Genomic DNA, 12,817 nt, shown 5'->3' with positions numbered 1-12,817 from the left:
AGATACCTTTGGGGATGACGCGCCCATCAGGTAGTTGGATGTCCTTGGTGCATCGGCGAGCAATAGCAACAACCGGTGGGTGCAGCCTCAGGCTCTCCTTGATGCACATGGTCAGGAAAGGCATCTGAGACAGGTCATCCCTGGAGCGAGCAGACCTGTCATCTTGGGGAAGGGGGCCTTAGACACCCAATCCCACACAGAAAGAAGGTGATAGGACAGGATCATGACATTTTGTCCTGGAGTCTCCAGAGTGGGGGCGGGGGAGAGGGAGGTGAGGGGAGAGAGTTGGGAACCCTGACAGAGATGTGATCAAAGAAGAAAAAATAAGAAAGGCCAGGATGTGGGATGGAGTCCTTGGCATAGAAATCTCCCTCCCTTTTAGCCCTGGGTGGTATCTGTGGAGAGTTATCCAGAAAATCAGCAAGTGGTCAGGAAACCCTCCTGTCTGTACTAGGGGAGAGTTGTTTTGATAGGCAAGGACCATCATCTACAGTGGCATAGCTCTAGCCAAGTCAGCGTGGGGCTTGGGGATGTTTCTTTTGGGGAGTGTCCTCAGTTGTGGCCAGGGTGGTCTGGGGGATGAGCTCCTAATTATCTTTCCTAGAGGAATCCTCCCAGTCTCATTCCACACTGACCATTCAATTTCCTCTGGCTGACGACCCCTCAGGAGCTCCTGTATTTCCTGACGACAGCGGTCCTGGTATTCTTGGTGCTGGGCCAGGTTGTAGAGGGCCCAGGAGAGGCCACTTGCTGTTGTGTCATGGCCTGGGATGAAGGGAGAAAACTCCAGACATTTAGAATGAGGGTGAGGGGGTGTCTATCAGTGAACTGTGGATGAGAGGGAACATCACAACCACACTGAAATCAGCATAGGCTCTGAAGGGACAGCTCCTTCTAGGCTAGCCCTGGTCAAAGCAGGAATCACTGAGGCTGACATCAGGAATAAGATATAAATGGACTTCTTAAGGGGAAATTCCCTCTAAATCCCCAACACCCTTAGCCCCAGACCCTCCCACTCCATCTGCTGCCTTACCCTCAAACATGAAGGTGTCAGCTTCTGCCCGAATGTCTTTGTCTGACAAAGCCTTCCCTTCTTCATCCTGGAATAGTACATATCTGTGGGTTCCTGGCTTCCTTCCTTCCTATGAGCAGGTCTACTCAGGATCCCCTTGTCAGCATCCCCCAGGAACTATTAATAATGTCAGGTATCATACCTAGAATCCTTGAGACTTAGCCCAAATGCTTAGCATAACTCATACCCCCATAGCCTTCTAAAACACCTGAAACTGTCCTTTGGACTCCTACTGTACTTACAGAACCACACCATGGAAGTCACCTGATATGTCCAAAACCCTCAGAAACTATACTGAGGACTACCCAGAATCAGATACTGTTGGAAGACATGCCTAGAATAATATAAACTTGGATTTAGAAGGGACCCTTACCCAAAGCATGAGTCCCTTCTGAAGCCAAAGACCTATACCTAGCTATGGTATACCCTGGGAGTATCAGGATTCTTCGATAGGCACTCTGCCCCTTAATAAGTCTTGTCCTTTCCTCCTTAATACTCTCTCTCTCAAGCACATTTGTACTGAAGAAATTCTAGATATTTCCAGCATATCATAGATTCTCCTTTGATATAGCTAGAAGCAGCCTTAATGGTACTCCTAGATAAGTCTATAATGTAGGAAATTATCTTTGATATACCCAGAACCACAGAAATATTTATGAATATGCCTGGAATCCTATTAACTACCCTGATAAACCTAGAAATAACATCACAGGATATACTTTGAGGTTATTTCTAGGTATACTAGTTATTTCTAGGTACATTAGTTAATTGGATTCCAGGTATATTTCAGCTAGGATATACCTAGCTATACTTAGAACTGAGATTAATCCTTTCATATACCCAGAACAGGCTAGAGGAAGCTATTTCACCCCACCATGGGAGGGAAGTAAAGGGATGCTTTCCCAATAAACACCATTCTATGTGACTCAACTCTGGGACACATATTACGGAACCATGAATCTGCCTTTGGCAACCAAGCCCTTCATCTTCCCCTGGCTGTCCTCCCTCTCCCCACGGTCCCTCAGGGCTTCTGGAAGACTCCCTCCCTTCCCACTTCTCCCTGTAGCTCTAATGTTCACCTTAGCCAGCAGGAGAACATCTATGAAGTCCACAGTCTTTCCTTTGATCTTATTCCTGAGGAAGGCCTCAGAACCTTGTTCAGCAAGGATTCGGCGCCGGGTCTGGATGACATCATCTGTGAAGCCGTGCACCAGGTGGCAAGCCCTCAAGAACTGTCTCCCCTGGCTGGTGAGGTAGTATAGATGATCCCAGTATAGGACTGGCTCCTGGTTGCGTTTTGATACAAGGCTGCTTAATTCCAAGATGGCAGAGATATAGGGACTTGGCTTCCTGTGCAAAGTATGGAGGCCAGGATCAGGAGTCAGGCCAGCTGAGAACCCTGAGAGAACCCCAGCCCTTCAGACTCCACATAGCTCAGACTAAGCTCTTTAATGTCCTCCAAAACATCCCCCTCCCAACTGGCCTGCCCTAGACACTAACATGACCTCTCCCCACTCTGTCACCTAGGCTCAAAACCACAAATCACATATGTTCTTCCTCCATAATAGATAATCACAGAATCTCAGTTAGAAAAGACCTCACAGTGCTGTGAAGACCAACCTAGACCTGAACAAGAAATCCCTCTACAATATCCTTAATGGGTCCCAGCATCTACTTGAAGACCTGCAGTGATGGAAAACATGCCAGCTTTTTGACAGTTCTAATTATTGGAAAGTGGGTTTTTCCCCCTATAGCAAACCTCAAACTGTCTCTCTACAATTTCCACTCATTAGCCCTCTAAAGTAAATAATGATAAATCTAATCACTCTCAAAGACCCAAAGATAGTCCTTCAAATACTTGTGAACTCTGTGGGGCACGGCACCAGCATGATGTGGCACCCACACTTCCTTTCTCTTTCTGTCTGGGCTGGCTCCCTCACTGTAAACAGCTCTCATATTGGCAGGCCTAGGGTGGGGAGGAGAAAGATGGGAGGCAGGAGTGGGGGGGGTGGGGGTGGGGAGGCTCATTCCCAGAAGTACACCTGTCCATGGTCAGCCATGCTGCTACACTCACTCTGAGCCTCTTGCATGTGTTTCCCATTTATACAGTCACAATGACGCCAGTAACTCTAAAACATGAAACATTTACTAGCTGCAAAGGCAAAAGCAAAAACAATCATTATTCAACAGAAGACAAAAGCAAGAGTAATCAGAACATAACAGTCCACCCATAAACCCTGGGTCATACTCTCCTACCAGTTTACAAAGGTGGAGAGAGTGGGCACAAACCTATAGAAATCTAGCAGTGAGGAAAGCAGGGAAACCCACGTCCAGGTATTAATGTCCTTTTTAGAAAATAGTCTGCACTGCTGTCATCTACTGAGCAGAACCACTTCTACTGCAGTTCTCTGACACTCTTAGGCCATGGAAGCAGCATTAAGCTCTTTCAGTAAACAACATTGTTATGTCCTTTCCATGACAAGCAGTTCCTATAAGTCTGGAATCTGTAGAGATTTATCAGTCTGTTCTCTGGGCTAGGAAGGGTGACTACCTCCCTATAGAGAAAGATCGATAGAGGGCAATGCAGTCATGCCCCTAAGGGGTTTTCTCTGTCTCAAGCTGTAGATGGTACTACATATAAGACAAGCCCAACAAGGTCTTTAAACCACAGAGGAGTCTGTTTTCCTCCAGTCAACTCCTAGCATGAGCTCTCTTCCAAACAAAGCAGCTCCCAGGGCAGCTGTAGAGCCTGCCTTTTTTTTCAATCTCCTTTAAAACTGTTTCATTGCAAGGCAAAACAGCCAGGACAGCTCTTCAATTACAGCAAAGAAGTCTGCTTTTCTCTAATTAGCTCCAGAAGCAAAGCATTTCTCCACACTGTCTCCACTGCCAGACCACCCCCCCCAATTTGAGCAATGGGGTAGTGCAGGCTCTAAACTCTTTATTCAGGTTTTGATTCATCTGATCTTCTTTTCCTAATACTTTTCCTGGCTTCTTGCTTCTTGCATCTGTCTGGAGCTTCTCTGACCTTCCCTTCTCAGTCAGCTTCTACTCTCAGTTTCTATTCTCTGACTTCTAATGCCTCAAAGCAGGGTCTTGTCATGAGTAATATTTAAATTGAAAAACCTGAAGTCCACATTTGCATAAAGTATAACACAAATAGTTCTTAGACTAAAATCCCACAGCCCCCAAAAGAGTTCTGCAATGCAGAGCTGTTCATCAGTCAAGTCCTGAAAATATTAATATTCAGATCAGCTGCTGGAAAACAATGTGTTTCAGTGATCTCTGCATCACTCTGTTCTTTTGCATGTGAGTTGCTTTCAAACACATTTTCTCAGTACTTTTATTTGAAAGACTGTTTTCTCTCAGATCCCCAGAACTATTTGGGTTTCTCCAAACTGTTTTCCTGTGTTGTTTTTATACAAATGCCCTTTTGTTTCCTTTTTCAGAAAATAAAGCATTCACATGAGAAAAGGATGGCACCTTATACTTAAACACAACTATCACCTCCCTTGGGGCAGTTAGGTGACACATGCACTGGACATAGCACCCAGTCTGGAGTCAGAAAGACTCTTCTTCCTGAGATCAAATCCAGCCTCAAACACTTACAAGCTATGGGACCCTGGGCAAGACATTTAACCCTGTTTGCCTCAGTTCTTCATCTGTAAAATGAGCTGGAGAAGGAAATGCCAATCTGCTCCAGTCTTTGCCAAGAAAAACCCCAAATGGGGTCACAGTCAGACACCGCAGAACAACAAATCACCTCCCTCTCCCCCCCCCCAAGCAGTCTCTTCTCAAGGATAACATTTCCAGTTTCTTCAACTGATCACCTGATATGGTGTGGGCTCCAACCTTTTCACAATCCTATTTACCCTGCTCTGGACACTATAGCTTTACCATGTATGGCATCCAGAACTGAACACAATACTTGGAGATGTGGCCTTTTATACCTCCCTTTCTATCTCCACAGCTTTTACCCTAAGCTATTATACGGTAAATGCTAACCTTTGATTATCATGGTTCCATCACTTCTGGCCCAGGCTTGCCCCACAGAGAACAGGGAAAGACTGAGAAGGTACTTTTTAAATAAAAGGCTGTGCTTGACCATCTGTGCCCATCTCTTAGGTATATGCTGTGCTGAACATCTCCAGTTGCTTGAATACAACTGAATGAGATACCCAAGGATGCACACAACACAAAGAAAACAGAAAAATGAATGTACAATGAAAACTCCCAGGCAGGGCTCTCCTACTCTCCCACACAGGGGTCTCACTAGGATTTCTTGCTTTCTTGTCAATCTCTTTAGCTCTGTAATATCCCAATTACTTTAGGTAAAATGAGCTTAGACTTCTGGGAAGGAAAAGACACTTGTACGAAATGACAGACAACTTCAGATGGGAAGAAAGAATGGCAACAGATTCTGCCTTCCTGCCCAACAGAGCAATGAACCAGCTTTGATGATTGTGCTGATATCTGGGCCACTGGGTTCGCAACTTGGTTTTTTTAATCACAGCATAGTATTACTCTTTTCCAGAAAGAATTTTGGCACATAACTGGAGAATCAAACTACTTGCACGTGCATGTACGATTGGAAATACGAAGTCAATACAATTCAAGACATGCCTACTAAAAACTTTTTGAAAACCAGGCTAAGTGGCAGCTAGGTGACACAATGGATAGAGCTCTGCAACTGGAGGCAGGAAGACTTGAGTTCAAATCTGGCCTCAGACATTTACTAGCTATGTGGCAAGTCACTGAACCTCTGTTTGCATCAGTTTCCTCAACTGTAAAATGAGAACTGAACTGATTGTCTTAAAATCCAGATTTGAATTCAGGTTGCTTGGCACCAACTGCACTTTCCCTGATACCTCTATTACTTCTCTATTGACATGCCTCTGAGACTGGGGTGCTATCTTGTCTCCCTTTCATTCCTTCCAGGATCCGCTCTCCTGACCCTGTCCCCTAGTCTCCCTTGCAACATCCTCACCACTTCTTGCTTCCTATCTGCGTGACTGACCTGTGACCAAGTACTTCTTCACACCATGCTCTTCATCCCAGCCAGTACACTGACCACTGGGGCCAATTCTCCTATGGACATTCTCCCATTGCCCTTCCCCAGGCATCTGCCTCATCCAGAGGATCTGTCTGGAATCACTCACTGATACTATCACAAAGAAAGCTCTCACTGGGGATATCAGGTGCCCACAGCTGAAGGAAAGTGGGAACTGAACCAGAAGGAGAATCAGAAGGGGTGACAAGTGATTTGCCTCACTCCCAAAAGTTTATGTATATGTATTCTTTAGATTTTTTTGATGTCCTTGTTGTCTCCCCCTATGGACCATAATCTACTTGAGTGTACGGACTATTTCAATGATATCTTTGTAAGGTCGGTGCCTAGTGCAGTATCTGGCACCCAGTAAGAACATAATAAATGCATTAAGTTCCTATTACACTGGAATTGTCATATTTGTAAATGGTTGATGATGAAATAGTCACTAGTGCCTTATCAAGACTCGTGTGGGGAGATACTAAAGGCAATGTACCTCCCTCCAAGGAAGTAGATCAGGGATGGGGTTTAGAATATTAAAGACATACACAGCTAGCCAGCTACAGGGCCTCCAGTTTCCATGTTAATTTTGATCTGCCACTCCTCATTCACCATCCTAGATCTCATCTCTAACAGTGAACATTCTCCTTCAATAGAGTTCTTCCTTCCCCTGAACACTGTGGCTATGTTGCCTCTAGTTCTTAAGTCCTCAAAGTCAAGAGCTGGGCTGAGACTCACTCCTGACAGTGGCTGTCATGGCTGAAGACACACTTCTGCAAGCTGTCCAGGGTCATGAGGCTGATGTGGTCAAAAACATTCAGGCGGATGCTGTCCCCAACATACAATTGTCTCCAATTCATCTGCCCAAGAAAGAAATCCTAAGTGTGAATCTGGACTCTTCACAGGAGCTGAACCTTTGTCCTGAGCCCCTGCAAAATGCTAGAGAAAACAAGAGAAGGACCTCTTTTTGTCATGGGGAACTGAGTGGGGGCTACAGATCACATTCAGAGCTCTCCTTAGGGTGAGAGGGAGTCATTGGCTAGGAGTCAGGAGAACTGAGATGCAATCTGAGCCACGCTGCTATGTGAACTATTTTGTGTAACCTCAACATCTTCCTTCCTCATCTGTAAAAGTGGAGATGAACAACACTGGCCTCTCTGTCTCACAAGATGCTGGGAGGAGATGAGGTCATGGACAGAAAACTGAACTGAAAGGGTAAGTACTGGAGAAGACTCATATGGGATGGTGACCATGGGTTCTGCTCCACCACTTCAACCCCCTCAGGCTAAATTCAGGGAAAGAGGGTGGTGGGACAGATGAGAGACGTGACTAGGCACTTTTGCACCAATAATAGCAACCACAAATGATGGTTGAGGCAAAGCAGACTAAATGCACCATCATTTGGGGCTCAGTGGAGATACCACGAAAGACTAAGGTGCAACTTAGGAGTGAGGGCACAGAGTAGGGTACAGCTGGACCTTAACCAAGTCTACCTTTGTTGGATCACTCCTTTAACTGATTATTCTTGATAACTAGATCCTAAACTCTGTTTATTCCCTACTGAAGCACTGCAGCAACCTCTAATTTCTTTTTTTCTCTAGGGGAAAATCTTGGTCACCTTGCTGTAGTCATAGTCACCATCACACCTGTTGCAATACAAGGTGATCTAACAATGAATTCACTCCACATAAGCTCCTGGCCTCTTGGGGTCTCCTCCCATCTACCCACAGCTTTTCCAGTCTTACGTGCATGATGTCAGTGGACTTGTTGAAAATCTTTATGTAGGGTTTGAGGATGTCAAAGTGAAAAGCTGGGGTCAGCAGGCGCCTACGCTGGCTCCATTTGTCTCCTTTGCTCAGAAGCAGCCCATCCCCTGGGAGAAAGATGGTGGAAGAAGCTCATGCCCAGACCACAATAATGAACTACCCAGGACCCTCACCCCACACACAGATCCCACAACATGCCCCCCCATCAGGCCCCACACCAATCCTTTATGTATCCCTATTCTTAAATCCCTCACCCACAACCACTAGCCCCCAACCCATTATTACCCAAACACTAACCCTCCCAGGATTCTATTCTTAGCCCATTAATATCAATCCTTTAGTTCAATGAGCTCCTCGGTCAAAAGCATCCTAAGCTTTTCTCCTCAGGTATCTTCTCAATTCCTAGTGCTTCTGCCCCAACCATCACTCACCCAGCCAATGCTTGAAGAATCCATAAAAAAGCTTGTCCTTGGGTGCGATATAGGCTGTTGAGACATATGTGTTATTTCAAGGGGTGGTATAAAGATTATATGGTGAAGATAGGGGAAGAATGTGCCACAAGATAGCCGAGAGGGAAGAGAAGGGAGAGGAACTCAGTAAGTTGGGAAATAGGAGGCTGGAGCTTCATTTCCTTTGCCATTACCCATCCCCAACCACAAAACAACCTCCTCCTAAGTTCAACACAAAAAGGATAGAGAAAGCAAGAGGAGGACAGCAGAGATCAGGGTGAAAAGCAAATAAGGTTGGGTGGAGAGCAAGAGCAGGAGGCTTGATGTAGAAGAACAACCAGACATAGCCTGATGTGCTACCTGGACAAGACCCAGAGAAGGCCCCAAGCTTGGCCCAAAGCACCCTGGGAATGGCCAAAGCATGACCCAGATCTGGCCTTTTATTCCTCAGATACCACCCAGACATGGGCCCAGACATGGCCTCACAGATGATCAGGAAGGAAAGCTTGCTTTTCCAATATTTCCCATATTTCTACGTGTCTTACTTAAGTATTCCTGGTTATTCTCCCAGGTATGTTTGACTTCTCCATCATGACTCAGATGCCCTCTCACGCTGGAACTTCCCTCACTCCCTGTGACCTTCTCACCCTCTAACATCCTTCTACCTCTGTGGTCCCCCCCTCTGCCATGATTGATTTCTGAAGTCACCATTTTGAAGAGGGGCCCAGGCCTGCCCTCCTTCATTCCTCCCCTAGCTTGGCTTCTGAATATCCCTTCCCTCACCTTTCTCTCCCCTTTTCCCTCATTAAAATGTCAGCTCCTTAAAGGCAGGCACTATGGGATTTTTTTTATTTTGGGGGGGGGGAGGTGAGGTTGCTTATATTTGTATTCACTCTTAGTACAGTAGCTGGCATATAGTAGGCAGGAGCAATTTATTAAGCCCCTCCTCCATGCTAGACACTGTGCCAGGCACTAACAATACAAAGGTAAAAACAAAATAATTCCTGCTGTTGAAAAACTTACATCCTATTTGTGGAAGGGAAGGGAAGGGTGAGATCATGAGAGCTATACGTACACAGATTATACATATAATGTAATACCCATACATATGGGGGCATTTAATCATGGTGTTCTATGATTCGTGGCTACATGGTACCACCAGCAGAAGATTATTGTTTTTAAAAAAAATGAGTTTTAGCTTCAGGGAAAAGCCTGGGATCTTTGAAAGCACTACACAATTTACCAAAGGAAATGCAGAGTTCTCTTTTGCTTCTATTTTATTTTTTACTATACCGATTGTCCATCCACAGCTTGCCCCCCAGAGGAGCTAAACTGAGCTACAGTGGTGACTGCGTTTGGTGGTTCTGGTCCTGTCCAGTGCTAAGATTCTTCCAGCCCTAAGCCATCTTCCCCTTGGGAGGAAGTTGGAACCAAAGATCATGGAGTGGGTGAAAGAGGAGGAACACTCGGGGTTCCCCCTGCCCTCTTTGAACCAGAGTATATAAAACCCTCTGCGTGCCGTTCAAAACTCTTCACAAGCTGCCCCACCACTGCCTTTGCAGTTTTCTTTTACCTTACTCTTCTCCTTGTACCTGCAGTTCATTGATGCCGTCCTCCTTGCCGCACATTAGACAACTTCAGGCATTTTCATTGGCTATCTCCCGCCCCTAGAATGCTCTCCCTCTTCCATCTCCACTGTGTGGCTTAAATGGCTTCCTTCAAGTCCCAGCTAAAATCCCATCTTCTACAGGAAGTCTTTCCCAAAGCACTTTAATTCTAGTGCCTTCCCTGGCCTGTTAGTTCCAATTTATTACAGATATGGATACAGTTATAGAGATGGAGATAGATAGATACAGATATAAATATTGAAACCTATAGAGATAGAGATAGAGATAGAAATGGATATATAGTTAGATACAGATGCAGAGATATGTAACAGGAACTGTCTTTCACCTTTCTTTGCATCCTCAATGCTTAACACACTGACTGGCACATAGTCAGTGCTTGATAAATTTTATTACTAACTAATTCCTGACTTTCCTCTGCATCCTGGTCTCTCCGGGTATCGGATGGAACTTCCTAACATTGAGTCTCTCATCACTGTTTTCTTTCCTACTTTCAACTTCTCTCTCGCTTCTAGCTTCTATCTTTCTCCTCTGTCCACTCCCTCCTCCTTTATTTCTCCCACCATCTTTTCTTTCTTCTTCCCCTTCCATCATATTTCCGTTCTTCAACCCTTCCCTATTCCCTCTTTTTACATCTAGCAGCTCTTATTGCACCTGTCCCAAGGAGAAAAGTTCTTGAAGGCAACAATGATTGATTTTTCTCACTGTATTAGGTGTTCTATGATCACATATGTCAGTGGAAGGGTTGATGAAAAGCTAACTGAGGGGGCAAGTGGGGATAGATGTTGCCACGGTAACCATGGTCCTTGGGGTTTACATACCTGAAGCTGATGTGACAGGCCTGATGTAGTCGGGGTGGCAGATGAAAACAATTGGGTGTATGGGTCCACCCCACATTAGAAACACCTCCCTGAATGTGGTTACAAATTTAATTATATTCTTTACGCCTTCCTCAGAGGGTTTGATCTGTAAATAAAGCAACAGGAAGAATCAGCACTTTCAAACAAACCTTAAGGAAATGCCAAACCTCTCATGTTCAGGAAAAGACTGAACATTTCCATGGGCTTTTCTGAAGGTCATCTGCCTCATGCAACCAGCATGACAGGGTGTGTGGCATCATAGAAACAGTCCAAGCCTGGCACAGAGTCTCAGAATTGTAGGGACTCCAGAGGCCATCTAATCTAACATGCACCCAAACAAGAATCTAGTGGACAACATCCTCAACAAGTAGCCCTTATGTTTCTTCTTGAGGACTTCCAGTGAGGGGGAAGCTTCTACTTTCTCAAGAGAGTTCACCCCATTTTAAGATGGCCCTTATTGATAGGAAGCTTTTCCCAACTTCAAGCCTAAATCAGTCTCTCTATACTTTCCATCCATTACTCCTAGTTGTATCCACTGTGCTCAAGCGGACAATTCTAATTTCTCTTCCATGCTTTCCGCACTATGACAGCCCTTCAATAATTGAAGACAGTAACTCCTAGACTGAAAAAAGACTTTTGCATCTAATTCCTTAGATAAACGTATGATATCCAAGATATATAGAGAACTGACACAAATATGTAGGACTAAGAACCATTTCCCCAATAAATAAGTGGTCAAAAGACACCAACAGTTTTTAGAAGAAATAATGGTCAACAAATATATGAAAAATTCTCCAAATCACTAATAAGAGAAATGCAAGTTTAAAATTCTGGGATTTCACTTATCACCATGGAAAAGATGATAACAAATGCCTTCAATGCTATGGGAAGACAAGAACAATAACATGCTGTTGGCAGAACTGTGAATTGAGTCAATCATTCTGAACAGTTTATAATTATCTAAGAAAAGTCATTACCTGGTCCATACTCTTTGACCTGGTTATCTTGGTTATAGCGAAGAAAGAAAAGAAAAAAAAGAAAGAAAGAAAGAAAAAGAGAGAAAGGAAGGAGAAAGAAAGAAAGAAAAAGAAAAAAAGGAAAGAAAGAAAAAGAGAGAGAGAAGGGAAGGAGAAAGAAAAAGAAAGGAAGGAAGGAAGAAAGGGGAAAAAAAGAAAGAAAGAAAGAAAGGTCCCATATGTATGTAATCCTATTTCATATATAATGGAGGTTACACAGAGCATGTGCAAAGATTCACTTTCTGCTTCTAACTATCCACATGTGAGTGACTCACTGCTGAAGACGATTAACACTGGCCACTGAGCCAGAACCGACAGAATAACGGATCTTGAAAAGGACAGTGACTCTACCTCTCTTGATCTGTTTTCCTTTGACCCTTGAGCTGGCATCACACAACTCTGGGACTCCCTATGAAGAGGGCGAGTTAAATTGCACTTCACTCTTTTCTAGACCTTAGCCACCATGTGACCACAGCACATGGCAGCTGAAGTACATGCCCTGCCCAGCCACCCTCAGTTAGAGATCTCATTGGACGTTACCACAGGGGGGCGGGGGGGGGGGGGGGGGGGAGACCCGGGGCAAACCTGAGCCTGGACTTTAGAGTTGCCTCTTTTGTGCTTGTGCTCTCATGGTCTTAGGTGAATAAGCATCAGTACCTAAATGAATGTGCCCCACTCTATCCGAAGAAACTACCCTGTGAGTTCCAGAGTTTCAGAAGTTTGGAGTCCCTTGGGCTGTTTGGTGGCATGGGATGGAGTGGAGAGAGGGGGCAGGAAAGGGGAATCCCCAGCAGATACTCCAGTGTTTCTTAGGGGAAAAGATCACTGTGAAGAGGATGAACTCAGATCACTGGCCTACTTTCCTTTCAACTTTCTCTGTGTATTTCCCTGTCATTAAGGGAACCCTTGAAATCTTAGAAACCTTCCAGACACTGGAGAAGAGAAGAGAAGAGAAGAGAAGAGAAGAGAAGAGAAGAGAAGA

The 12,817-nt window shown here is 44.8% G+C and overlaps 1 protein-coding gene across 3 annotated transcripts in view; it reads right to left on the bottom strand.

Moving 5' to 3' along the window:
- LOC114035152 (phylloquinone omega-hydroxylase CYP4F11-like) overlaps positions 1 to 12,817 on the bottom strand; it is a 49,023-nt gene that overhangs the window by 1,276 nt on the left and 34,930 nt on the right. For 2 of the 3 annotated variants that reach the window (XM_027851156.1, XM_027851157.1), the window contains exons 3-10: positions 10,781 to 10,925; positions 8,317 to 8,370; positions 7,865 to 7,992; positions 6,858 to 6,979; positions 2,152 to 2,422; positions 1,034 to 1,100; positions 636 to 765; positions 7 to 140 (exon numbers count right to left, since the gene is read on the bottom strand). In XM_027851156.1, coding sequence (XP_027706957.1) covers positions 7 to 140; positions 636 to 765; positions 1,034 to 1,100; positions 2,152 to 2,422; positions 6,858 to 6,979; positions 7,865 to 7,992; positions 8,317 to 8,370; positions 10,781 to 10,925 — 1,051 coding nt within the window. Of the gene's footprint in view, positions 1 to 6; positions 141 to 635; positions 766 to 1,033; positions 1,101 to 2,151; positions 2,423 to 6,857; positions 6,980 to 7,864; positions 7,993 to 8,316; positions 8,371 to 10,780; positions 10,926 to 12,186; positions 12,240 to 12,817 lie in introns of those variants that run through there. The other variant, XM_027851158.1, reaches the window with a different exon arrangement.

This window comes from Vombatus ursinus, unplaced genomic scaffold (assembly GCF_900497805.2).
Source record: "Vombatus ursinus unplaced genomic scaffold, bare-nosed wombat genome assembly UNPS02009173.1, whole genome shotgun sequence".
Taxonomy (NCBI): Eukaryota; Metazoa; Chordata; class Mammalia; order Diprotodontia; family Vombatidae; genus Vombatus; species Vombatus ursinus.
The sequence above is the reverse complement of the archived record's forward strand: the minus strand, read 5'-3'. Positions and strand labels throughout refer to the sequence as shown.